General features: G+C 34.1%; 4 protein-coding genes across 4 annotated transcripts; 1 reads left to right on the forward strand and 3 right to left on the reverse strand.

Moving 5' to 3' along the window:
• The first annotated feature begins 2,978 nt into the window (after positions 1-2,978).
• LOC114713943 (proline-rich receptor-like protein kinase PERK12) lies at positions 2,979-7,278 on the forward strand. The gene is made up of 8 exons (XM_028898630.1): positions 2,979-3,375; positions 3,458-3,880; positions 3,982-4,068; positions 4,608-4,678; positions 4,809-4,885; positions 5,329-5,476; positions 6,295-6,456; positions 6,624-7,278. Exons 2-8 carry the CDS (start codon positions 3,463-3,465, stop codon positions 6,909-6,911), a joined length of 1,251 nt encoding a protein of 416 aa, XP_028754463.1. The 5' UTR covers positions 2,979-3,375; positions 3,458-3,462; the 3' UTR covers positions 6,912-7,278.
• A 3,704-nt stretch (positions 7,279-10,982) lies between these two features.
• Positions 10,983-11,969, reverse strand: LOC114713942 (uncharacterized). The gene has a single exon (XM_028898629.1). The coding sequence runs from the start codon at positions 11,759-11,761 to the stop codon at positions 11,300-11,302; it is 462 nt and encodes a 153-aa protein (XP_028754462.1). The 5' UTR covers positions 11,762-11,969; the 3' UTR covers positions 10,983-11,299.
• Positions 11,970-14,749: 2,780 nt separating this feature from the next.
• Positions 14,750-21,159, reverse strand: LOC114713923 (pantothenate kinase 1). Its single transcript, XM_028898604.1, has 10 exons — positions 20,692-21,159; positions 18,405-18,614; positions 17,752-17,798; positions 17,241-17,357; positions 16,487-16,606; positions 16,318-16,412; positions 16,153-16,246; positions 15,855-15,986; positions 15,408-15,520; positions 14,750-15,234 (listed from the first exon to the last, which is right to left on the reverse strand). The coding sequence occupies exons 1-10, from the start codon at positions 20,774-20,776 to the stop codon at positions 15,030-15,032; spliced, it is 1,218 nt and encodes a 405-aa protein (XP_028754437.1). The 5' UTR covers positions 20,777-21,159; the 3' UTR covers positions 14,750-15,029.
• Positions 21,160-23,684: 2,525 nt separating this feature from the next.
• On the reverse strand, positions 23,685-24,392 carry LOC114713918 (uncharacterized). The gene is made up of 3 exons (XM_028898597.1): positions 24,228-24,392; positions 23,900-24,146; positions 23,685-23,785 (listed from the first exon to the last, which is right to left on the reverse strand). Exons 1-3 carry the CDS (start codon positions 24,390-24,392, stop codon positions 23,685-23,687), a joined length of 513 nt encoding a protein of 170 aa, XP_028754430.1.
• Between the last annotated feature and the right edge of the window lie 363 nt (positions 24,393-24,755).

The following is a 24,755-nucleotide window of genomic DNA, read 5'->3' on the forward strand; positions in this document are numbered from 1 at the left end:
AATTTTATTAACTCTCGTTTAAAATTCAACAAGTTTTAAATTTTATCCCTGTTCAGTATATATTATACTTCATGTAAACAAAGTCAACACAATAATAAATAAAAAGTAAACTTATACATTCATACAAAAATTTCTCTTAGTACCCTATAAATAGGATTAAAAAAGATCTTCTCTCTGTGTTTTATAAATAGGACCAAGTGAGCTACTCATTTGGTCCTATTTATAAGTTACTTCTAATATATTTCATACAGATTAAGAAAGATCTTAAATTTTATTAGCTCTCATGGAAAATTCAACAGCTGTTCAATTTTATCTCTATTTAATATATATTATACCTCATGTAAACAAAGCCAATACAATAATAAATAAAGCGTGAAACTGTACATCCATATAAGAAAATTTTCGTAGTGTCTTATAAATAGGACCAAAAAATACTCTATAAATAGGACCAGAGGAGTAAGAATTAATTTGATTCTAAATATAAGACCCCAATTCATTTTGTTTCTCATATTTGTTTATGTTTTCCAAAACAGTCATTGCACTAGCTAGTTCCATATGTCAAATACTTCATCAAATGATAGTTCTAACTAATACATATAATTAGTAAGGATATTCCGAAGAAAATAACACATATTTATTCTAAATAACTAACATAACAAACTTTTTTAACGTACTCAAATTAGTCAACTAACATTTATATTAAAAACTGAAAGTAATAAAATAAGTTTGCAGATTAAAACAAAGAGGGCTTTAATGTTAATACTCCTGATCTGACAGCGATTAGTCTCAAACTGAAAATAACTTTATTTATTAAAAAAAGTACAATATTAAATTATTACAATTATCAGGCCCCGAATTACTTGCTAAAGTATTCTCTCTGTTTTTTTTTTTGGTCGGAATTAGTTTCTAGGTTCTAGCTCATATCTCGACCTCATTCACAGCACAAAAACATTACTTTTTCCCTTAATGTAAGTCATTTAATCAAATTTATCATATAAATTTATAATTCTATTTCTAATTTATTATTTTTAGATTATTATTGCCTTAAAAATCTATATACTAAATCGGAGTAAAATTAAAAACTTATTAAATTTTAAGATGTAGTTAGTAAAAGTTAAAATTTTTTCTTGATTCCAATAAAATATTTTACGAATTGCACCAAAGGAATATGCAAAACAACAATCAAGTAGAATGTAGTTTTTGCAGAACCATGTTTTGATTTGTGAAGCTATGTACCAGCTAGTTTGATCATAAGAAGCTATAACTTAATTACCGAAAGATTAAGAAACAAAAGAGTAATAAAATTATCAACAAACTAAATACCATATCCAGTTATAATTATAAGAACTAATTGACTAATTCGAGGATATTAATAAAATAAGCTAAGTTATTATGGATAATAAATATGTGTTGTATTTCCTAAAATATCCTTACAATTAGGTTTATTAATTAGAACTACTATTATTAGAGGGACTACTTTAGAAAAAAATCCACAAATATAAGAAAAAGATTGGAGTCTTATAATTAGAATCAAAATAAAAATAAAATGAGATCTTATATTAAGAACTATAGCATAATCGAATGAATGCCTCAGAGGGTAAGAAAATATAGTTAATTGAAAAACACAAAAAATATAGATGCAGCGTAGGGTATATATGCTTAGGGTAGAGGTTACCATTCCTAATTCTCTTTTTTAAGCATATAATGTTTTTTTAATCTGAATAATTCTCCTAATTTTAAAATCACGTGTAAATAAATTTTTTTATATCTTATTAGTGAAATAAAAGATAAAATAATAATAAAAAGTATTTATACAAAATACAAATATATTGACGAGATTTTAAAGTTGAGACCAAATTGCAGGGTTAAGTTTTTTTGCCCCTTCAATACAACGGGAAGAAGTTGGGTTAAGCTGTCTGTGGCTGTTTCAAGGTAAAATCGGGTCAAGTTAGAAGATCCGGGACCGCTAATAGTGACGTGGCCCGTTCTGAAGTTTGACCCAGTTCTCGTTGCGCGGTAACCCGAAATTCAAGGACGAGCAACACAGAATCTCTGTCGAAATTCGAAACTACCTTCTTCTTCCCAAAAAATCGCACGGAGCTTTTTCAGGATTTCTGGATTTTTTCCCCTATACGCTAATAATTTTTCCTTGAACTTTCTTTGTCAAACAATTTCGTTCAATTTCAAGCACAATCGCACACACTCTCTTTCTTGTCAACGCATTGCATCGTTGTGGCAATTCCAGCTTCATGTCCCTCCCGACGGAAGTTTATTCTCGTTGTTCCGATTGTTTGTGCTTTGATGTGCAGAACGAAAGTTTGGCTTACAGAAATAGTTTTCATATCAATGCCTCTCTTCATTTCTGTTTGATGTTTCCGCACATTTCATCTGTTTGCCGTTCATTCTGAGAAAACCAACGGGCGTTCCATTTTCTTCTTATTCTAAGAGCCGCCCTGAGAATAGAATTTCTGATAGAAATAGAAATGACTTCTAGCGATGAAACGGACAAGGATTTACTGTCTCCAGAAGGATCGCTTGCTCCAATGATAAACATTAATTTCGAGAAACGCTCGCAGGAAGATAAAAAGACGCTACCGGCAGCGCCCCCTCCAAAGTCGAAAAAGGATTCGGATGAGCATGACGCTTCGCCACCGAAGTCTACTGATTCTAACTCCTCTTCGAAGACACCGCCATTGCCGTCTCAGATTAATCTGACTCTGCCAAGCTCACCATCACCTAAAGAATCACCTTCCAAGAAATCACCACCACCGCCTCCGCCACCGATACCGTCACCATCGCCTCCACGGGCAACGCCACCGGCTCGTTCATCGGCAAAGCAATCGCCTCATTCACCACCACCTCCACCCTTACACTTGCAACTTCCCACCTCTTCGCCACCGCCACCGCCACCGCCACCGCCACCGCCACCGCCGCCTTCATTGTTGAGTAACAGGGGAAATCTCTCTCCCGGTCCCCCTGAACAGTCAGCGTCATCAGCAGATTCACACGACAGGTCTTCTGTGAATGTTAGTGTCATTTTTCCCTCGCTTGCTCAAAGCGTCCCACCGCCACATACGCAGGTTGGAGGGGGTATTGAATCTGGTTCTAATCATCCTTCACCTCCCCACTCACAAGGGCTTAACGCTGGCTCAAATACAAGACCAAATGTTTCTTCTGACGACTCAGTGCCGTCAACGTCAGGAGGTGAAGGTGGCAGTGGCGGCGACGGTAGTGCCGCAAAATATGTGGGTATTGCATTCGCTGGAGTCTGTATCGTTGTCTTCGTTGGTTTATGTTTTTTGGTCGCGAAAATAAGAAAAAGGAAACGAGGGGCCGTCCATGATGCATCGCATATACCGCCAAATACGAAAGCAGGTATATAGTAAGCGGCCATTTTTTGCATACTTAAGTTTGTGCATCAGACTTCATTTCTGATGATTTTGGTTTTGATCATCAGGTGATATGCGTTACTACGGACTGCAGCCCCTGCAAGATGACCCCTACAAAAATGGGAGCCAAACGGGAAGTGTGCAATCTTTGGGAACTTCAGAGACAGTGCAGCCCATGAGTGCCCAGACTGCTTTTAGCTATGAAGGTATTATGGAGATAACAAATGGGTTTTCTAGTCAAAACATTATTGGAGAGGGGGGATTTGGTTGCGTTTACAAGGGTTGGCTGGCAGATGGAAGAGTTGTAGCAGTCAAGAAGCTGAAGGCGGGCAGTGGGCAAGGCGATCGGGAATTTCGTGCAGAAGTGGAGATTATCAGTCGTGTTCATCATCGACATTTAGTATCGTTAGTCGGTTATTGCATATCCGAGCAGCAAAAGATTCTTATGTACGAGTTTGTTCCCAATGGAACGCTCGATCATCACTTGCACGGTAATGTGAGTTTTTCACAATTCATAATAAACTGGGTTTATATGCCCTCTAATTTATGAATCCATGATTGTAATTGGTGGACTGTTTGTATGTGCGAACAGGAAAAGGAATGCCAGTGTTAGATTGGGCCAAGAGGGTGAAGATAGCAATTGGTGCCGCAAGAGGTCTGGCATATCTGCATGAGGATTGTAAGTGCTGGTTTTGTTTTATTGTTTTCATATATTCCCACAGTAAAAGAATCATCCTTTGCAAACCATTATGCTATTGTCACATTGCCAGAGCAGTTGCCCTTGATTTTCTGTCGTCTAGGCCAAAGACTATAGTTCTTTATGTGGCTGTTCACTCATTTCATCTCTTAACTGTGCTATTATTTGATGAACTGCTAGATGTCAATATGAATGGACAAAAGTGCTCATAGGGCCATAGGCTAGGGCACCTTACATTTTGCCCTCAATTCTTAACATTATTCAGAGGTTCAAATGATGCTTTTGAAAGTTGTGTTACCTTTGGGCCACCTTACTTTATCTATCTGTGTTCTTAAGTTCCGAGATTTCTCTCATGCATGTTGGTCTAGTTTTTAACAAACATGAAGTAAAAGATATCGACTGTGCCGTGTATATGTATTTTCGTCAAGCACAAAATTGGTCTTCTAAGCACTTTCTTGTATCACTGCAAATTTTTAAATTTGTCTTTCAAAAGCCAACTATAGCGTTTTATCTATTTCTAGGCCACCCAAAGATTATCCACAGAGATATAAAGTCAGCAAATATACTTTTGGATGATGCTTATGTGGCAAAGGTACTATATACTTCAAATTTTCTTCTTCAATATGAGTTTCCTTTTGGAAACTGTTATATATTCGTTAGTCAAAAGTTGATGTCTCTTAATTTATTTTCATTCAATATAGTTTGATGATGTTTTAACTCAGGTTTCGGACTTTGGACTTGCGAGGCTAACAGATGATGCTGATACTCATGTATCAACTCGTGTCATGGGAACCTTCGGGTAGGGTTTATTTCTCTGAACATTGAGCCATGGATTATAATGTATCATGGTTTTCTCTGGGAGTTGCAACTTACTTTGAATGGGAAATACCTTCTGGGATTTCAAAGAAAGAAAGAAAGAACAACTGTGTAAACTAGGAGAGATTGGTGGTTTGTAGAATTTTGCAAGCCGATTGTGCTTTTAATACTTACCTCTCATGATATCACTTTGGCTAATGACTGAAACATTACCCCTGCAAAATTTTATTTCATTACTGTCAATTGGAATGTAAAGTAGTATTGACCCTCACAAATCGGCCAAGCTTTTAAGGTTTGATATTACAGCAAAACTTATGTGAGATACATAGTACGGAAGTGCAATAATGAATGTATTTGCTAGAAAACCGACTTTAATACACCCTATTCTAGCTTTGCATATTGTATAATTCCTGCTTCACCTTGAAGGTACATGGCTCCAGAGTATGCAACAAGTGGAAAGTTAACAGATAGGTCGGATGTCTTCTCCTTTGGAGTTGTCCTCCTAGAGCTTTTGACTGGAAGGAAACCAGTTGATCAAACTCAACCACTGGGAGAAGAGAGTTTGGTTGAGTGGGTATGAATGAACCTTTTTCTTTATTTTGCATGGAAATTTTGTTGGAAATATGATATTTTCTGTTCTTTTGTTTTCACCATATCCTTTCTGTCTTATGATGTTGATGAAACAATGCTCTGGAAACCATTATCCTTCCAACCATTCGCGTGCTAACTTTTAGGGCATAATATGCCATTTTTTAAAAGCACGTCATGTTTGTATCTAACTTCCCTTTTTTATATATGTAATACATTTTTTACAACTGCAGCTAACCAAGGTTCTTCTTCTGGTAGTTTGTGTGTATTGTATGTGAAACGGTTGCACATTTTCTGGGTCTGTTAATGGTCACCCTTTAGATTTTTTAACTCATTAGAGCATAAGTTCATAAAAAGAAAGTTATTCTCTTGATACAGCTTGAAAAAGCATTAGAACATCTGAGCAAATTTTACCCTCCTAAGGGAGACTTTATAGGCCAATTGAAATTCTGATGGACTGCTACTCAATTGAGTATAATTTACAGTGATCATGCTAAAGACACGTCTCTGTCAAATAATATTGTAGATTTCCTTTTTAAAAGCATTGGAACGAGTCCAATAAATCATAGGAGATACCCATCATCCAAACTAGAAGTTAAGACTTCCAAGTCATGTAATCCCACTAAAGTAGAATTTAAGCAATCTCTTAATTATTGTGAATCTTACGTTAAATCAATCTTTGAAAGTTTCCCTTTTCCCTTATGTAAGATCATGATCAGATGTGCTTCACATCATCGACTGGTGATTATTGTTAGGGTCTTGTGATTCAAGTAACAGACTTCTGAGATCGATACTCATTTACAGGCCAGACCTCATCTCATTCATGCAGTTGATACTGGTGACTTCAACAAACTAATAGACACAAGGCTTGAAAATCATTATGTGGAGAGCGAAGTACTTAGAATGATTGACGCAGCTGCAGCATGTGTTCGCCATTCTGCTCCAAAACGGCCCCGGATGCTTCAGGTATTAGAAAAACTAGAAACATCCATCACGGTTCTCCAAACTATATTTCTCATGTCACTACTATGACTGTTACCTTTTGACACAATTCTGCCCGTTATCTATATTTACAATCTGACCATCTTTAAGAGAAAGAACCACCAACTAATACACCTCTTGGTTCTGATCAGGTCGTAAGAGCCTTAGATAGTGGCGGTGAACCAGTTGACCTATCCAACGGAGTGAAATATGGTCAGAGCACTGCTTATGATTCTGGACAGTATGATGAAGAAATTATGAGATTTAGGATGATGAATGGTGTAAGCTTTAGCAGTTCTGAATTTGATTTGTATGATGAAGAATATAGTTCAAGAGAACTATCCGGCTTCCGACGCGCATTTGCTCGGGCTGGTTCGGGTGGCGAGTCCAGCTCTCAAGCTTTCAGCAAAGGTGGGAGCAGTGGGCAAACGAAGGAATGAATGATAACAACTAACTTTACCAATTTCCTTTATAGGATTTGCGGCATCAAGGATTTGCATCATCTTACAGAGCAAAATATAAAATGTTCAAATGGATTAGATTGCCCTTCCCTGGTTGGATCCTCTGTGAATGTAGAATGTGCAATGCAGAGGGGTACTAAAGAGAAGCTAGTAAATGTGTATACGTACAAAATGTGGATCCTATACGAAGTCACATTCTCCATGCCACTCCCCCTCCCCTGGGGAATGCATGAATACATAAACGAAAAGGATCCAAAATTTGCACTAACAATTGACTTGGCGTACAAATTTAATGTTGAACTTTTTCCCCCTTTATTTTTATTCTATTTCCCCTCTTGTTTTTAGCACTGGGGATGTGGAAACCTTGTAAAAAGAAACCTCTTTCTTCATCTTAATGTGTTAGTTAATGTACACAGGATGATTGTAGTTATATTTTATTTAACGCATTAAGTTATCTTCATTGAAGGACTAGCATCAAGCAAGCTTTTTCAAGTTTTTTAAATGATGACTATGTATGAATAATTTTCATAACATAAAATTTGGCCCAAAAAAACTTGAAAATACAAAAAAAAAATTCATTATTAAATCACTCCCATTCAAATTCCTTTTGAGATGGTGGATTTCATTTTCTGATCTTACCATCTTAGGATTTGCTTGGTTTTTAGAAAGATCACTCATGGAAAGGAGGAGGATGGAATGGAATAAAAATGTTGACCTAGAGGGTGTTTAGATAAGTTTTGACAAAGCCTATCAGGTATTTAGAAGTCTAAAATCACCTTTATAAATAAGCAATGTTAACATCTTTTGGCATTAAAAGCCTATTTGAGATCACGTTTAGGCCTCCAAATATGCACTTAATTGGTAAAAGTTGCTCTTTTATTAAAAATGATGTTTGATATTTGTAATCTGACTTTTGAGTTCACATGAGTTTTTGGATTGAAACTCCATTATCTTACTTTTAACAATAGGCATTAATTATTTGTCACTTGCCTATTTGACCCTCCTTCTGTAGCCTATCTTCTCCTCTATTGTGGCGAGAAGAAAAAACAAGAACAGATCCAAGCACAGCGTCTTCCATTATCTCTATTTTTAATAATTTTATTTTTAAAATTTTAAGAATAACTCATTTTTAGTAATAACAAGGAGAAAGCATTAATTATTTTTCAATTTCTCCATAACAATGACTGATTTTTTATTTTCAATATTACAATTGTCACATTATATACATATAATATTAAATATATATTACTTAATAAAATTTATGTCTTTTTTAATAATTTTATATTTAATGTTGTTTTTCTATTAATTATTCAAACAAGTTTTAGTTTACCAAGCTGTTTTTTTTTTTACAAAAATCAATCCAAGTATAAGTCATATTATACTAACTTCTACCCTAACTTGAGTTTGTAAAAGTCAGATTAAAAAAAATTATTATTTTTTTACTGGTAATCCAAACAAACTGTCTATGTTCAGTGAAAAACATAGTTGGGTGTATTTAATAGCAATTTTCAATTCTCACAACCTCCGATAACAAAACCCTCAGTACAGTAGTTAATATTCTTCCAAACTTCAGTGTCACTTCCTTCTGCTTGTGTCCGCGCACCTGCTTCTCATTTTCACTCCTGCTTCATTTTTGCTCTCTGCATCTCATTTTCTTTGCAACAGTCTACTTCTTGCATTTTTTTTTAAGCAGCTATTTTTAAAGTAATAGAAAGAAAAACAACGAATGGAGAGGATTCCTCACTTCTTTCTCTCATTCAAAACCATACATGAGACGGCTCCTAAGTGATAAAAGAAAGAAGATATTCTATTTTTGACTTTTGATTGTTTCTTATTATTGTCTCCTTAACTGAATTCATTTAGGGGGAAAACAGGGATATTATTATATATATTCATTGAGGATTAAACTCTAAACCTTTGGCAACATATTACCCTTTAGGTTAACCATATGGTCCTTTTCTTTTTTGGCTAAGTTATTTTCTGCTACTCTTATCAATAGTTTATATTACATTTTGGGATTTATTTTGCCTATTTAGATCTCTATACATACATACATACATACGTATATTGCATGAATCTTAAGACTTGAGTGACGATGAAAGAGTTTACAGTGGGATCTAGTTCTTCGACATTGAATTTACTGATGTATCACTTTGTGGCATTATGTGCAATTTGGGCATTTGCGTACAGAATTATGAGTAGTCAAGGTACTGTGGTTGGACCAAGTGTTACAGATGACTTACGAGATCGTCCTGTTGCTGGACCAATCAGTGTTAGAAATAAACTGTGAGATCGTCCCATTTTGTGAAAAAAAAAAATTTTGATAAAGTGAGAATGTTTGGATGGTTATTATTAGGATTTTTTTATATACAAGTTACTAAAAAGGATATAAGTTAATATGATAATTGTATAAAAAATAGATTTTAATTTATATTTTTGTTTGAAATAATAAATTTTATATGAAAAGAATATAATTAATTAATATTGCCTTTAGTCCTTAATATAAGAGCTAATTAGATATTTAATTTGATTATCAATATAAGACTCTAATATATTTTGTCACACACATTTATCTATTTTTTATATTTCAAACCATGGTTTTATACCTTCAAAAGTTTTTTTTAAAAAATCACTTTATGAAGAACTGTGGTTTTATATCCCAAGCTGTAGTTTTCAATTTAAAAATGATTTTGCATAAAATTATTGTGTTTGACTACTTTTTTCTAAACCATGATTTTTGGTGAAAAAGTAATTTTGCAAAAAAATTAGTATGTTTGGATGGTTGGATTCTCAAACCATGATTTTGCTTACTACCATGGTGTTTGGATGGTTGGCATATTAGAGGGTGTTTGGAAGAAAACAAAACCATAATTTTAAAATGATTTTATTGTATAATTTTATCTCGACTTATATAAAAATACTTTTTAAAAGTGCTTCTTGTGATTATCAAACACCAATCATTCCACTTCTCAAAATTGCTTTTGAGGTAAAAACACCCACAAATAATTCATGTTGCAGCATCTCAATTCTAACCAGAATCAATTTTGTAAACTCTAATCCAAATATACAGTATTAATATTGAAAATAATGGAAAGAAATATATATTTTTACATTTGATTAAATAAAAGTAACATTGAGAACAAATTGTTCCAAACATTAAGAAATTTAATCGTGTTGCAGACTGCCTTGCGAAGAGAGCCTAGGAAGCTGCCAAAGGATTCGTTTGCTTCAGCTCACCTCCTGATTTTCTTATGAGTCTTTTACATACTGATGTAAACGCTTATTAGCGCTTTTGCCCCTGTTTTCATTTAAAAAAAAAAAAAAAAGAACAGATCGGAACCAAAATTTACCAGAGTCAAGCAAGAATGCTTAGGAAAATTGAAGGAAGGAGCGTTACTTCTTTTTTGGTAATGAGGTCTCCCTTGGAATCTTCTACTTTATCCGGCTTCCTTCTTTTGGTCTGTATTCCCATTCTATTTTCTTCCTTTCCAGTTTGATTCCTCTAAGCAAACGTGACCTCAAGGATCACACTGTCAGTAGTTGGTGAAAGGATTCCTAGATGGTCCAACATAGTGATGATTTCTTTTGGATGCTTCAAATATATCAACAAATTAAAGAAGCTGTCTGTTAAATTCAGTCTTCTAAATCGCAATTGCTTGTTCTCTCGCAGTTCTTTTATTTAATCCCATAATTCTGTGTAGTCAATTGCATTCTAAGAAGTTCTTTGTCCAGAAAAAAGTTTACCACTTTAAGAACTAATGCTTTTCTGGGTTATAATCTCATCGAATTCATGGGTGGTATTTGCGTCTAATTCCAGGATCAAACACTAACTAAATCTTTAAAATATATATGGACTCTAATTCGTTCCACTGTCTTTTATCTGTGTCGGTGTATGTACATCTACAATCAAGGTTCTAACTTGAATTCATCCTAACACTCTTGGCCAAAAATAACATCAAGACACAAGAATTACTGAGCCATCTTGAATTTGTGCGTTTGTTTGCTTGCTTTGACATCACACAATGAAGCAAAAATGTGGAGAGCGGCTAGTTAAATGACTCAACATCATTCATTTCCTTTCTTGAATGAACAAGATTCCTCCCTCTCTGGTGAGGAAGACAAAGCCACGTTCAGGGAACTAGAAGGCCCTGCCTTTTTCAAAGACTAGTTCTGGAACTTGGATGTTTCAGAAGTAGCACCAATATGTACTTAGACAGTACATCATTATGCATAGTTATACATTTCAACTTGCAGATGCAAAATCTAACATACTAAGAAAGCAGAGAAGATAAAAAGCAGTAACACAATTACAACATAACGATGCCATAATTTGGCACAAGTATACATTTTTCCCTCTCTCAATACCATCATACACCTGCTTTGAGCTCCCCATCATGACCAATCTTCAGATCAAAACCCTTCATGTCACCATTAAAGTGTGGTTTAGGCCCTACTCTGCCTCCTCCTCCTCTTCCTCTTCCTCTTCCATGCCCATGCATATCATATCCATGTCCATGGCCAAGCCCAATGGGCTTGGAACTGGCGATTCTCTTGTCAAACCCAATTTCAAGATCTCCTTCTTTAGGCCTGAAGTTGTGGTGGTTTTTCTTTTGGTGCTTAGGAGGTTTCTGGTTGTGGGTGTGCTTGTGACTGCTGCGGCGGCTGCAGAATCTCCCCAGCAAGCAAGCAATAGCAGAAATGACAACTATAACCGCCAGAACTATAAAGACTGTCCCAAAAGACCCACTTGAGTGATAAGGAGGAGGGCTTGAGACAGCAGTGTATGGGTAAATTTGAACAGGTTGCTGAGGCTGAACTAGAGATGACATCCTGGTACAAGGTTGGAATATAGCAGAGATGCTGGATTTGAGGGCTTGGTCTTGTTCTGAAACTCTTTGCGCTTTGAGTGCAGAGAAAGGGAGATTTTGGGTTAAGTCATGAAGCAGCCTAGTAGATTGGTTGCCCGGGAGAGGAAGAGGTTGAGTATAGTTGGTTTCAAGGAAGGATGGTTTTTGAATTCAAAAAAGAGTGAAGAGAGGAACCTACTTTCTTTAATAAAGAGAGACAACAAAAAGATATTCTGTGTTCTTTACAGCAGAAGAAGAGTCATTGGCTCTTGTAATTGCTTTGTAATAAGAGAAAGTAGGATTTTGGAGCTCTTAAACACTGTAATCTCTCATGGCCCCATAAAAGCGCAGCCTTTGATAACTGGGGTTTTCCCATTGAATAATTGGAAAAAGATTGTCTCTAATATTAATATAGAGAATAGAAGAAACTAAAATATAAACTATTTAGAGCATATTAGGTATCAGTCGCTTTGGCTTATCAGAGACTTTTGTTGCAGCAAATATTACTGGCTGAAGTAATCACTAAATACTCAGTATATGCTCAAATTAACTTAATCAGTATTCTTATCTTTAACCAACGATAGTTCTGCTTAACGTTTTTTTTTTTTTTTTTGCCTTCAGAGTTCAGATAGTTCTGCTTAACTACCTCAACTAATCAGGTTTTATTTCATTGTGTTAACTATGGCGACCAGTCAAAAGCATCCATATGAAAATAAGATTGTTTTGGTGGCTCATGGGGCAATAATGCGAAAAATCAATTCATGGGTCAAGCTTTTCTCCGAAATTTGTGAAAGAAAAGACAGAGAGATCATGGTTTTAATATAGGGATCTGTGCATGCAAATATCATGCAGCACCACTTCCTAGCAAAATCTTATGATCTTATCACTTTGATGGGGTCGCCGTGTCTGGTTGTCTCCTTTATTCCTTTATTCTTTTGAAAGGGGGAATCTGCTGGATATAATTGAGTTGGGACTTGATGATTAAGAAGAAAAATATATATTATAGCTTTATTAATGGAGTAATAGTGCATTTAGAATATTATGAGAAACTCAACTTTAATGTCCTGTATTGTTAACCAGTTCAACTTGATTATTCTTGGGTTTAAATAAAAATGCTTCACTAAGAATGTTGTTATGAGATTACATTATCCAACGGACACTAAATCGTTTTCATTTTTGTTTATTTCAAAAAGTTTAATAAGTCGTCATGAGAACTCAATCATATGGATGTAGGCCTCACGAGTTAAAAAAATATTAATTGATATATTCATAAATTTCTCAATAAGAAAAGTCAATCTTTTCAAGAAAATCAGTTCCATTTTGATTCAATTTTCAAATGGGTAAGTCCTTTTAAATTTCAATTTGGCTAAAGATTCTAATGCAGGAGCTGGAAGAACATTTTATTTGTTAAAGCTGCTGAAAGCATCTCTTGTCTGTTTTAGTTTTACCGGAAAATCTAAGGAACCGCTAATATCAAATTTGAACAAATAACCTCAAAAAAAAAAAACCCACAACTTTCATTAATAACTGAAGACTTTCATTGCAAATATTTCTCGTGGATTCTGTAAGAAATAAGATAAGATTTATGCTTCATAAAATTAGCTAACAATTTATTATTTTCTTATTAGAAACATCTTTTTTATTAACAATTTTAATATTATAACGATGTTGGTTTTAATTTGGGAAAAAACTTATAACGTTATGGAACATAAATGATTGTTCATTTTTATGCTTTTTGAGAGAAATTTCAATTATTACAAGTTAATGGTATTTAATTGTTATCTTCCCTCAAAATATAATAAGGTCATTAATTCTCACTTGTCCATTTTCTAGGCATACTAATTTTGTTCTGGAACAGATTCATGCTTTTGATATGAATCTCAGCTCTGAAATGTAAACAAAAAAAACCATGCTAGATTTGAGATCAATTTGAGGGCACAGACTTTCAAGAAGAGGTCGGTTCGAGGTTCAAAAGAAATGTGCCAAAAGGATTGTTAATATCAAAAGAGAATGCTTCTCATCGTTAAAAGAAAGTAAAGGATGCCAAAGAAATGCTTTAGATGCTTTAAGAGTTTAAGTTTCTTAACAGAGTAATTTTATGAAAATTTTATTTACATTTAATTTATCTTCTCGTTTATATATTTTATAACTCTTTTTGTTTTTGTTTTTGGTAAACACATGGCTGAGTTATACTTACCTTAAAATTAAATGACTTAATTTGGTGGTTCGGCCCAAATTTCTCTTGTCACAATTAACTAGGCTCGATGAACTTAGGTTGAGTTGGACTGATTGGAGATTGGATCATGATATGAATATTCTTTTTTTCTACCAAAAACATGATGTAATTTTCAATTTATTTAATGGTTATACTACAAAACACACCCTACGTAGTTAATAATTCTTTTAGATCTAATAATAGTGTTTCTTTAATAACTATCTTAATTAAACAATACTACCTCAAGTTAACTAATTTGGAGGGATTAAGAAAGTTACTAAATTACTTATAGCATTTATTATATGATCTCTATAAAATACTTATGTATCATTAGATTATATATCAATTTATAAGTGAGGCTAATCAGTTTAAAAAAATGATAAATATAGATACTTTAAAGTAATTTAGCAACTTTCTTAATATTTTCAAATTAATCAATCGAGTATTATATTAAGTATTAATTAAAGAAACATTGAAGCTATTATATCGGTCTTAGATTCCGGTACGAGAGCTAAACTATAATAGTACTACAATTGTTCAAGAAGACAGTTTGGAAACAGTGAATGGGCTTGTGAGCCTTCATTCAATTTTTTTTTTTTGCTAAAGCATAGGTATCCTCCTATTGGAGGCAATCCTATTCGAGGCACTGTCGAGCACTAAATGTGGGTACCTCTTCCAGCAGGAATTCGAACCTTAATTCACCACGTTGTGAGAAATTAGTCCCTTCCGCTAGACCCAACCCCTGTCGGTGAGCCTTCATTCAATGACTTGTCTCACAGTTGCCTTCCACTGTTGATCATTATACAAAATGGACAACATTTTGATGCAGTTCCATAAGCATTTATAATGAGACTCACCATAAACACATAACGAGAGGACATTTTTCTGACTCATTAATTCATCTCATAATCAAATTGAATAACTGATAACGAACACTAAAAATATTATCTCTGTTATTTTCTTACAGAATACAGATTGCAGAACTTATACAAGTAGTGTGGAAGGCCAGGCAATGAAGAATTGCCTTGCCTGAGCTTAAGCTGAATAGACACGGCATTCTATGCTTTCTTCTCCATGTAATTCCCCAGCAACGGTACAGGAGACACTGCTGGGAGCTTGTTGCACCACTTCATTTAGCAGTAGTTTCTTGAGTTCATGCTGATCAGAACTCATGAAAGCACCCACGGCTCCAAGAAACCCCTCGTGCCGCAAAAACATCGCTTTGGCCTCACCTTTAGACCTGTAGTGATCAAACGGTATTCTCACATTCCATTTTCCAAGTATTTATGCCAGAAGGTCAAGCAAGAGATCAATAAGATTGGCTTAAAATTCGTATTAAAACCTTCTATAGTTGTATGCATGTTTGAAAGTGGCCAGGATGAGCAACGCTGAAAGATGTTGCTTGTTGCTTACCAGAAATTAACAGCAACAGATATTGTGTCCATTGTAAAAGGATGACTTCGGATGAAAAATCCACCGAAAAAAATTCTCTTCAGGCCGAATCGAAGAGCATTTAGGTAAGAGATCTGATAATAAGAGGAGGAATAAAGGAACAAAATCCATTTCAAAGACTGAGATAAACATATCAGGTAGATTTATAGAAGGCGAAGGCCATATATAAAAAAATTTTTGATAGAAAAAATGCAAATTAAAGTATAAACAGAAAATATCAGTAATGAGGATGAGGCGTGGACTTGTTATCAGATCACAGCTTTCTATTTTCATCTCTAGTTTATTTTTCATAACAGAAACAACGTTGAAACAGGATATTATTTTCATTTTTAGATCATTACTATGTACATACATACAAATGCATATGATGCATCGTTACTTGATCAAAATAAACAAGCTAAAACTGACCTGTCCAATATTATTTGAGATCATTCTAAGGAGAGATCGAGCAATATCTTCAGGTTTGTAATCTTCAATCTCCTTATTATCAGAAATTGCCTTCCCAAAGCTAGAAGCTATTGTTGTTGATGCAAGGCCTATCTGTCATCAATGAAAGGAAACAAGTATAGTTAACGGTCACTAGAAAGAATATTCTCCACCGAAAGCAATTCCTGATTCAGGAAAACTTATCAAAGAATGGTATCACAAGAATGCTAGTTTTTTCATCTTAAAGTGGAAAAAGGACTTACACTTTCACTAGCCATACCTTTGAATAATCCGTTCCGCCATAGATATCTCCAACAAGCATATCTATCACTCTGTTGTTCCCCCGATAGCTTAATTCCAGCAATTCATCAAAACTGAAGAAAAGAGATGTATTATTGGTTATCCAAATCTATATGGACCAGTAATGAATTAGAAAGGAAGATACCTCCTGCACTTAGTTAAAAGCTTTCCCAAACCCCAGAAAGTTCCTCCTCCAATACTTGTTCCACTAACTCGCTCAAATTTACCATCTCCTTCCACCTAAACGAAGACAATAAAATATTTTAAATAGCTTCAAACCGAAAAAAAAGAAGAAGTAAATACACGTTATCTACCTTAATCATGCTAACACCTGATCCGATATTAACAAGAAGATATGGATACAGATCGTTGTGGTCCACATCCATGAATTGCTTTTGACCGTCCATGTAGGTATACGCCTCCTGATGGACAACCTATAGCAAGAAGAAGTACCAGAGCAGATGTGAGATGTGCATCACATTGAACAGATATTGTAACCACACCCAACCAAAAGCAAGAGAAAGAAGTAAAGGAAATTCGGAGATAATATAGCATTGATAAAGAGGAAAAATAGCATAATTTCAACATGAGAAATATCATAAAGCGCAAGGTTTTTATAACTATGGAACTAAAGAATAGTAATAATCAATTATAAGTTTGAACGACCAACATCAGTCTCAACAAAATAGAAAGGGTTATTGCCAGAAAGGATGGCCATTCATTGCTGATGAGTGTCTTTTCGGCCAACCACAATACTAAAATACTTGCTTCTACAGTTTTATGTAATACCAAAAGTTCCCATATGCATGCCAGCATACATTAATCTTCAGTAATATCAAAGGCTGTTTCTTAATTGAAAAGAGGAAAATGAGAATCAATCATGTGATAATTTCAAGTTATTTATAGAAGAGAGAATATTCTCTCTCTCTCTCTGTTTTTTTTTTTTTTTGGGTTAGATAATCAAATAAGAGTGCATAGTCTTCTTCGTTGTTCTTTAATCCGAGAAGAAAGAACATTAGCATTAAACCAGCAGGATTGAAGAATTAGTATGTAATATTAGAATCCCACCTTAAGCAGAAAATTTGCTCCTGCTACTAGACAATCCATTTCATCTTCCTTGTCAAGATTGATCCCAAGTCTTTCCTTGAAGAGATCTGTATATTTATATGCTCCACCACCTGTGGCCTTCTCACCAGTAGATTTCAATCTTAGGAAGCACATAACATAAATCCAAGTGCTGTATGACAAGGTATATATTGTGTCATCCAGAAAAATGTTTTATTTATTCTCTTTAAGCTTGTGTGTGCAAAGACACAGATGTACCAACACAAGCTTGGAAACTAACGATGTTTTATTAATTTCAAATCATATTTTGGGACCAGTATGTAAACTGACCCCGGCATGAGCAGAAGGTGAACAAGAAAATGAACATGGAAATCGTAGGAAAGATCAACTTGAATTTGATTACTAGGTAAGGAAGAAGGTGCAAAATTTTCCGATTTTTATGAATGAACAAAGACCTGATATCAATCTGCAAAATCAAAGAGGGGAGTAGTAACTCATAAGGATACTTCATTACCTTAACAGCCGTAGTTTGACTTCCAGGATTCTCTTGTCGCTGACTACCTGAACATGTCAATAGTTACATCAATTGACCATATGTTCTGAAGAACCTTAATAGTGAATTGGATATATAAAAACACACGATCACAATTGTGAACAGAAATATATTAAATATCTTTACAAAGATTATTAATCAGCTTGAAACTCCCTGCTGTAGGTTGGCTTCGTAATCTAATAAGCTTATCCATAACCTTGGTAAATTAAAACTAGCTTCGCAGCTGAGGTCAAAGGCTACCCTTGCCCAGCTAGAGTTTCTTTACATTCAATTAGGTCTGATAGATGAACAGTTAATAGCCAAGACACCTTCAAATGGATATATATAGATTGAGTAGAGGACGGTTTAGAAATGAAGGACATTGGGAATCAGGTTTATTTTTCATTTAGCAAATAGGAAGGATAATCTTTATTCAGTCAGATTGGGATAATCAAAAATTTGAGATCAAATTAAAAGGCTTCAAATGACTAATTATATTCAGTAAGCTCTCAGGTAACGTCTGAGAAAGATTCAAATATTACTAACCTGTAGCTTGACTGCAAGCATCATAACATTTAGTTCAATTGAAATAAATACCAAGAGTTTCAAAAGCAAAGAAACAGTTCTGTGAATACCTCCAAGATGAAGTTTCATGGACTTTATAAACTCTAAACAGTCATCTATCTTGCTTGTCTCAAATATTTTAAAATTGAGCTTTCCTCTAAGAACTGCACAGCTTTTACTGCCTTTGGATTTTGCCACGGCCTTTTCAGGAGATATCCCATCCTTGCCCTCAATAGCACAATCCTCATTATCCGTAAAGTACACTAGCTTGGCAAGAGAGCCTAAAATGAAACACAACATTATTGTAAGGAAGTGCCAGCTGAGGAAGAAGCAGAACTGTTCTAGCCATGACAAATGAGCAGCAGCCTGACAAAATTACTGAATATTGGACTCCATAATAATAATCGAGCAGTTTCTTTCAACTCTGGAAAAATGTTATAAAAAAAACCAATGTCCAAAACTTAATGAGCAAATTAAAATAACAATTGATGGCGACAATAAGATATAAGCCTGAGCGAGAATGGGTTTCCATTAATTAAGGTGAGAAGCTAAATGCGTAAAGCTGGACAGTGAAGCCAAAAACAAATCCTCCAAAACCTGAATCTTGTACATCTTTCTATCAGGCATGACAAACAACCAGAGGCAGCCCATTTGCCAAGCACAATATCATATGCATTAAGATTAACAATGAGAGATATAACAATAGAAACATTGAATACTTCAAAATTTTCAGTATCCCAAGAGTATGGCCCATAAATATAGTAGAAGCAAAAGCTATCACTTTAAAAGCAAACATACAACATGAAAATGAATAACAATCAACTCAAAAACAATTACAAAAGATCTTAGCTGATTATACAACAGGATATGTACATAATTTATCCTCTGGTTTTCACCTTTGGGATCCAAAATTGATTTCTGGTAGTTGTAGAATTAGTGATAAGACTTCTTAAGCAAGCAATCGTCATTTACTACTATCAACAACCAGGACAACGTTAATTTTCAAATGATCCATAGGGAGAGCATGACTAGCTTGTGACAGTTTTCCATGTGTATCTGATCCAAACAGACTGCAATATAGTAGCTGTAGTTGGAAAGACAACTTGAGTGTCAAATGGCAGAATAGAAAAGAAGTATGAAATTTGGGAAATTATCTTAACTATGCAACTCTTGTTCTTTGAAATGCAGAGTAAAGTAGAGATAAGTTAAATCGCTAATCGAACAAGTATGTTACCCTTATTTTCTAAGAGAGAAACTGGTGGGACTTTACGTGTTTAAGTACTCATGATAGTGATAATTCAAAAAGAGAAGACAAGCACCTTTCTTCCTAAGAGAGAAACTGATGGTATTTTTTGTGTTTAATACTAACGTGATACTGGCTCTTGAGTGTACTTTGCAAAGATTGAATGCAAATCGTTGATGCTTTTCGATACAACACTTTTCAGTCTCCGTGCAATAATTGAAATGAGGAATTCATATGTTGCATTGTCTAACAAATTGGGAAGCAAAAATACACGTCCTTCTTTTGATACTTACTGTGAATATTTTTTCTCACCAATAGAAGCAATAAAGATAATGGTAATCTTGTTTGACACTATGGCTTTCTAGTCCTTTAAGTCCATGGTTTGAGCGGATATAATGTAACTAGATTAGCAGTCCCCTAATCAAGCATATTTCTAAAATTTGTGACGCAAAGGACTTTATTTTCCTAATTACAAAATTATGATAGCGGTTTTGTGGAAATACAGCAGAGAAAACGAGATTTCGTAAGTTCCTGAAATTTAGGAATATGCTAGCAAATAGTAAATAGAAGAGTTGTCTTCATTCCAGGAACAAGTTAGATCAGCAAAAGTCATAGGAAACAACTACATTAACACGATCCCGATATATTTTATCCAACGAAAATATTATCAAGTGCCATTGTCATTCTCACGCTATGGCTTGGTACATAATTAATAGCCAAACTGGATTGGTGAATATCATTCAACCAACTTGATGCATACAAACTGTAAAGAAAAATTCCAATCTCCTAGAAACTCATGATAACTTTCTATTCAGGTTACGCATGATTAGAATGCGAACGAGGTTCAGTAGGCGGCCTTAGTCGGGTTAAGATAATGAATCTTGCATATAATTATTACAATAACAAGAAGCGACACAGAAGGAGAAACAAGACGAGAGGAATTTCAATATGTCTTTACTGATTCAAAGCATTAAAGTCCAGCCCAGAAAATTGCGCAATAGAGAGATGGCAAATAGAGCACAAATAAAGAAAAGTAATGAATGAATTAAACGCTCAACTCTCGAAACTATTACAACAAAACAGAGTTTATCATAAAGGAGGCTTGAAGATTTTACCTCCAATATCCAGAGCCATCTGATATATATGCCCGGATTGGTTCGGATCGAAGTTTCCTTCATTTTCACTTTTTCTGAGATCCATGAATCTTGTTGTCCACTCTCTAAATTTAGCCGTATCTACAAATGGGTCTGTTACGCTTCTCTCGGTTTGACCCAGTCCTTTAATACAGCAATATTGGCGCCCTACGTAACTGTGCCTAACGCCCTCTCATCACGAGGGTCAAGAAGAAATAACTCACAGTAATATCCGTTACCCAAACAAAAAATTGATCGCTGTCCATCAAAAGAGACAATTGCTTTTGCTAGTAATGGGAAGTGATGTAACTCCTTTGCCAATGAATCAGATGGAAAATGCGTTGATGCTTATCTGCCCCCCATCCTGATTCATTTTACTTGTGTTTGAAAACGACTGATTCCTCCATTTCGTTGAAATCAATTGAAAGGTAGAGGAATTAAAGCTGCTAATAGTTTGGTGGAAGGTGGTTAAGGAGTAGCTGAGGAATGAGGACCCGGTCATGGGAGACTTTCTGAATTTAGAATTCATTTTTTTAAAAATATTTTTCTTTTTAATTCCTTTTAGTTCGCGCGGCACCTTTGCGTCATCTCGGGTCCCGCTCGAAGACGTTGACGAAATAAAATTTTCCCAAATCAATTGGAAATTTGGATTTGGATTACAGTTTTTTAAATTATATTCAATTTTTTTAAAAAAAAATCATACACTTTTTTTTGGGGCATAAAATACCTTTATCTAATGGTTACTTTAAAATTTTTAATAATTGAAAATTAAATAGGGTAGGGCACTAGGGCCTCAATAATAACACATATCCAAATTTTTATGGCATTTGCAATATCATACATGTTTTTCAAGTATATCACAATACGGATCATATGTCACAACATGAATCGTATTTTTAATCAAAAAGTAATTTTCATATTATCTATAAAAAGTATATATCAAACTTATCTTATCTTATCCCATCTCATTTTAGTCATTTTCTTGACTGAGAAATTAATTTTTTGAAAACAGGTATACTTTGACCATTTTTTGGCTCATTAAATTTTCAAATTTGTTGTTCAAGATGGCCAATCGAATAATAGGTTTATATGAAGCTCATTAATCAAACATCTTTATCCTAATGATTCATAGAAAAATTCTTGCATTTTGCTTAAAAGAGGAACATTTTCTTACATTTTTACTATCTAATTAACTTTTACTAAATCGTTCATTAAACCGCTAATGAAAGTCTCATGCACATATATATGTAAGAAGTATGTCAAGTAGGTCATATTATTTATGCGTCTGACTCATAAATAATACACATGTGGTTAGATTTTTCATATTATTTGTAGATATAATTTAATAAAAATTAGTAAGTTCATTAGCTAGATCTTACCTATAAAATCACCAAATTTCTTTAGTAAAAATTATAAAACAGTTGCCTATGAATTTAACTTTTTAACTAAAATATACATTACCTTGTATAAGAAATGCAATTATCACTGTATACGCTATGGAAAATTACAACGGATACAGCAAGTCCATGATCAAGGCAGAATCAATACAGTATATGCCAAAATATGATATTTAATAAATTAAAAATTAAGAAATTGCTTTAATTTCAAGATAAACCAAATGTGTAAAATGTAAAGCATGCATCAATATTCAAACAAATATATATATCACGGGATATATAATGTCAACTAGAAAACTCTCCCGTGCGTTGCACGGGTTGTGAATTATGAATAATTTTGTCATAGTTTCACAATGCACACAAAATTACAAGACATATTTTGAAACAAATATAACAATAAACAACAACCTACAAGAAGTATATCTTATTTTATATGTATATCTATATATATATATATATATATATATATAACACTACAAACCTTGACTACCACCTTCTTAAGATCAACCTCTGAACAATGTACAAGTTCGGATGCATGACGGTTGAAGAACAGTATGGAACGCTTTGCAGTAGAATCAAAAACTGTGTAATGAAGCCTGAACCTTTTCAAAATAAAGGTTCAACTGTTAACAGGAAGTGTTATGAAAATCCATAGTTAAAGAATGATGACATTAGTTGAAACTTACTTGGATTCGGTCATTAGCACTTCCCTATGATAAGAATTACATTCAACTTATCACCCTCATATGCTAGTTTTTTATCGCAGGGACATTCATCATAGTACCAACCATAAGATGTCTCATGTTTTTAGATGGTTACTTTGGTAACAACTTCTGATGCTTAATAAATTACATGGAAATAAAGGTTAGTAATTTAAACGTTCAAACATTTAAAAAGTAATTACCATGACAAAAAGCTAATGAAATGAAAATACTGGCCTCTGTTAATCTAGAAATTTCACCCAATGGAATTCTAGTAGGAAAAGTTAAGAGAGAGTCACTGGTAATCTCAGGTGATATAGTAGAGGAGATTTGTGAGAAAGCCTGACTTGCTCGAGGCATATCATTGAGGCTGTGAAAGGAAGCTGAGATTTAAGTTTTGCAACACCATAGTGTGTGTGTGTGTGTGTGTATAGACTTACAAGACAAATGCTTGATTAATATAAAACAACAATAAGTTTTTACCTGTCAATGAAACTCCTAACCTCTAGAAAATCTAGATTGAAATAAACTCTTGTTACATAAAAGACATTAGATATATGTCCATAACCTTGAACCAAAATTGAAATTGAAGTGTAAGTCACATAAAAGAAAAACATGAATAAGTGAGATACTGCTAACAATGTACAATACTTTTTCTCTTTTCAATCTTAGCAAACTGTAGGACAACTATGGTGCGAACTTCTAAATCATCTGTCTTGGCCTCAAATGTCTTTTTTGTGACCTCCCCAAAAAGAAATAAACTTACCCAGATTTCACTACAAATAAACGATAGTAAGATAAGAATATGTCAAATTGACATCCAATCATCTATTTTTATCCTCACTTGTTAGAGGTCCTAGATAAGAAAAAAAGTATGTTACTTTTGATCAGCAATGGTGAGAGCCAATTTCTTCGTTGTTCTAGACTCATTTTTATGATCAACCAAGTTCCCAAATGCTTGCAAAAATCCAATAATATCTGCATGAACTTGTTGAATCAGTAAGAAGAAATTGAAATAGATATAATGTCACTCAAAACGTGAACATGCACTGGATACAATCAACGAAAACAATATAAGAAAGGAATGCTAACCAACTAATTCATTGTTTTTGGCATTGTTGTTGGCAATGTCCTTGATTGGAACAAAGTTAAATGCATACAGGGGGATTGGCGAATCATGCTCTTGAAAAAATATCATTGCATGGAACATAATTTTGCAAGGATCATCATTATCCACAATTTCAAAGTTCTTAAATTGATAAACCCCACCATCTACTAAATCTTTGACATATCTTTGTATATGTCCTTTACGAGCAACCGAAGCTTTAATCCTATCACCCTAGTTGCATAGAATACAATGAAATGAGTTCATTGCATATATATTTTTTCAATGAACAAAACAATATTATTATTTACTAACCTTTTCGTCGGATAAAATCATACTAACTTTCCAAACATCAAAAGGTGGGGACTTCTTAGCTACTGTCCACTTCCTTAGCATTCTAACAATGATACACCACGTTTCTTTGCTACAATCTATGTCCTTAATCAGATCGTGAGGGAAGTTCACCACTTGCTTTGACATCGAATTATGAAACTGTGTGAGGACAAGTTAATTGAGAGAAATGTTAGCAAATAACGTGAAAAGAATGGATTAATTATGGGGAGCGTTGTAAATAAAGTGAAAGAAATGGTGGGGAGCGTTGCCCTTTTTATCATGTTATAATCTTCACAATGAAAATTAATTGGTCAAAAAGATGACGTAATTAATACCATGCACGTCAAAGGGATCAATGGGTTAATTAGAGAAATTTATTTGAAAATCATATGAGAATCAATTTACTTCATTACCTTGATTTTAATTTAACATTGTCCTCAGTGTTCTCTAATCCATACAGTTTGAATGGAAATGGGGATTCTAATTTCTCAATTTGATTGTCCAATTGAA

Source organism: Neltuma alba, unplaced genomic scaffold (genome assembly GCF_004799145.2).
Source record: "Neltuma alba isolate B1F8T4 unplaced genomic scaffold, ASM479914v2 tig00011479_pilon, whole genome shotgun sequence".
Classification (NCBI taxonomy): Eukaryota; Viridiplantae; Streptophyta; class Magnoliopsida; order Fabales; family Fabaceae; genus Neltuma; species Neltuma alba.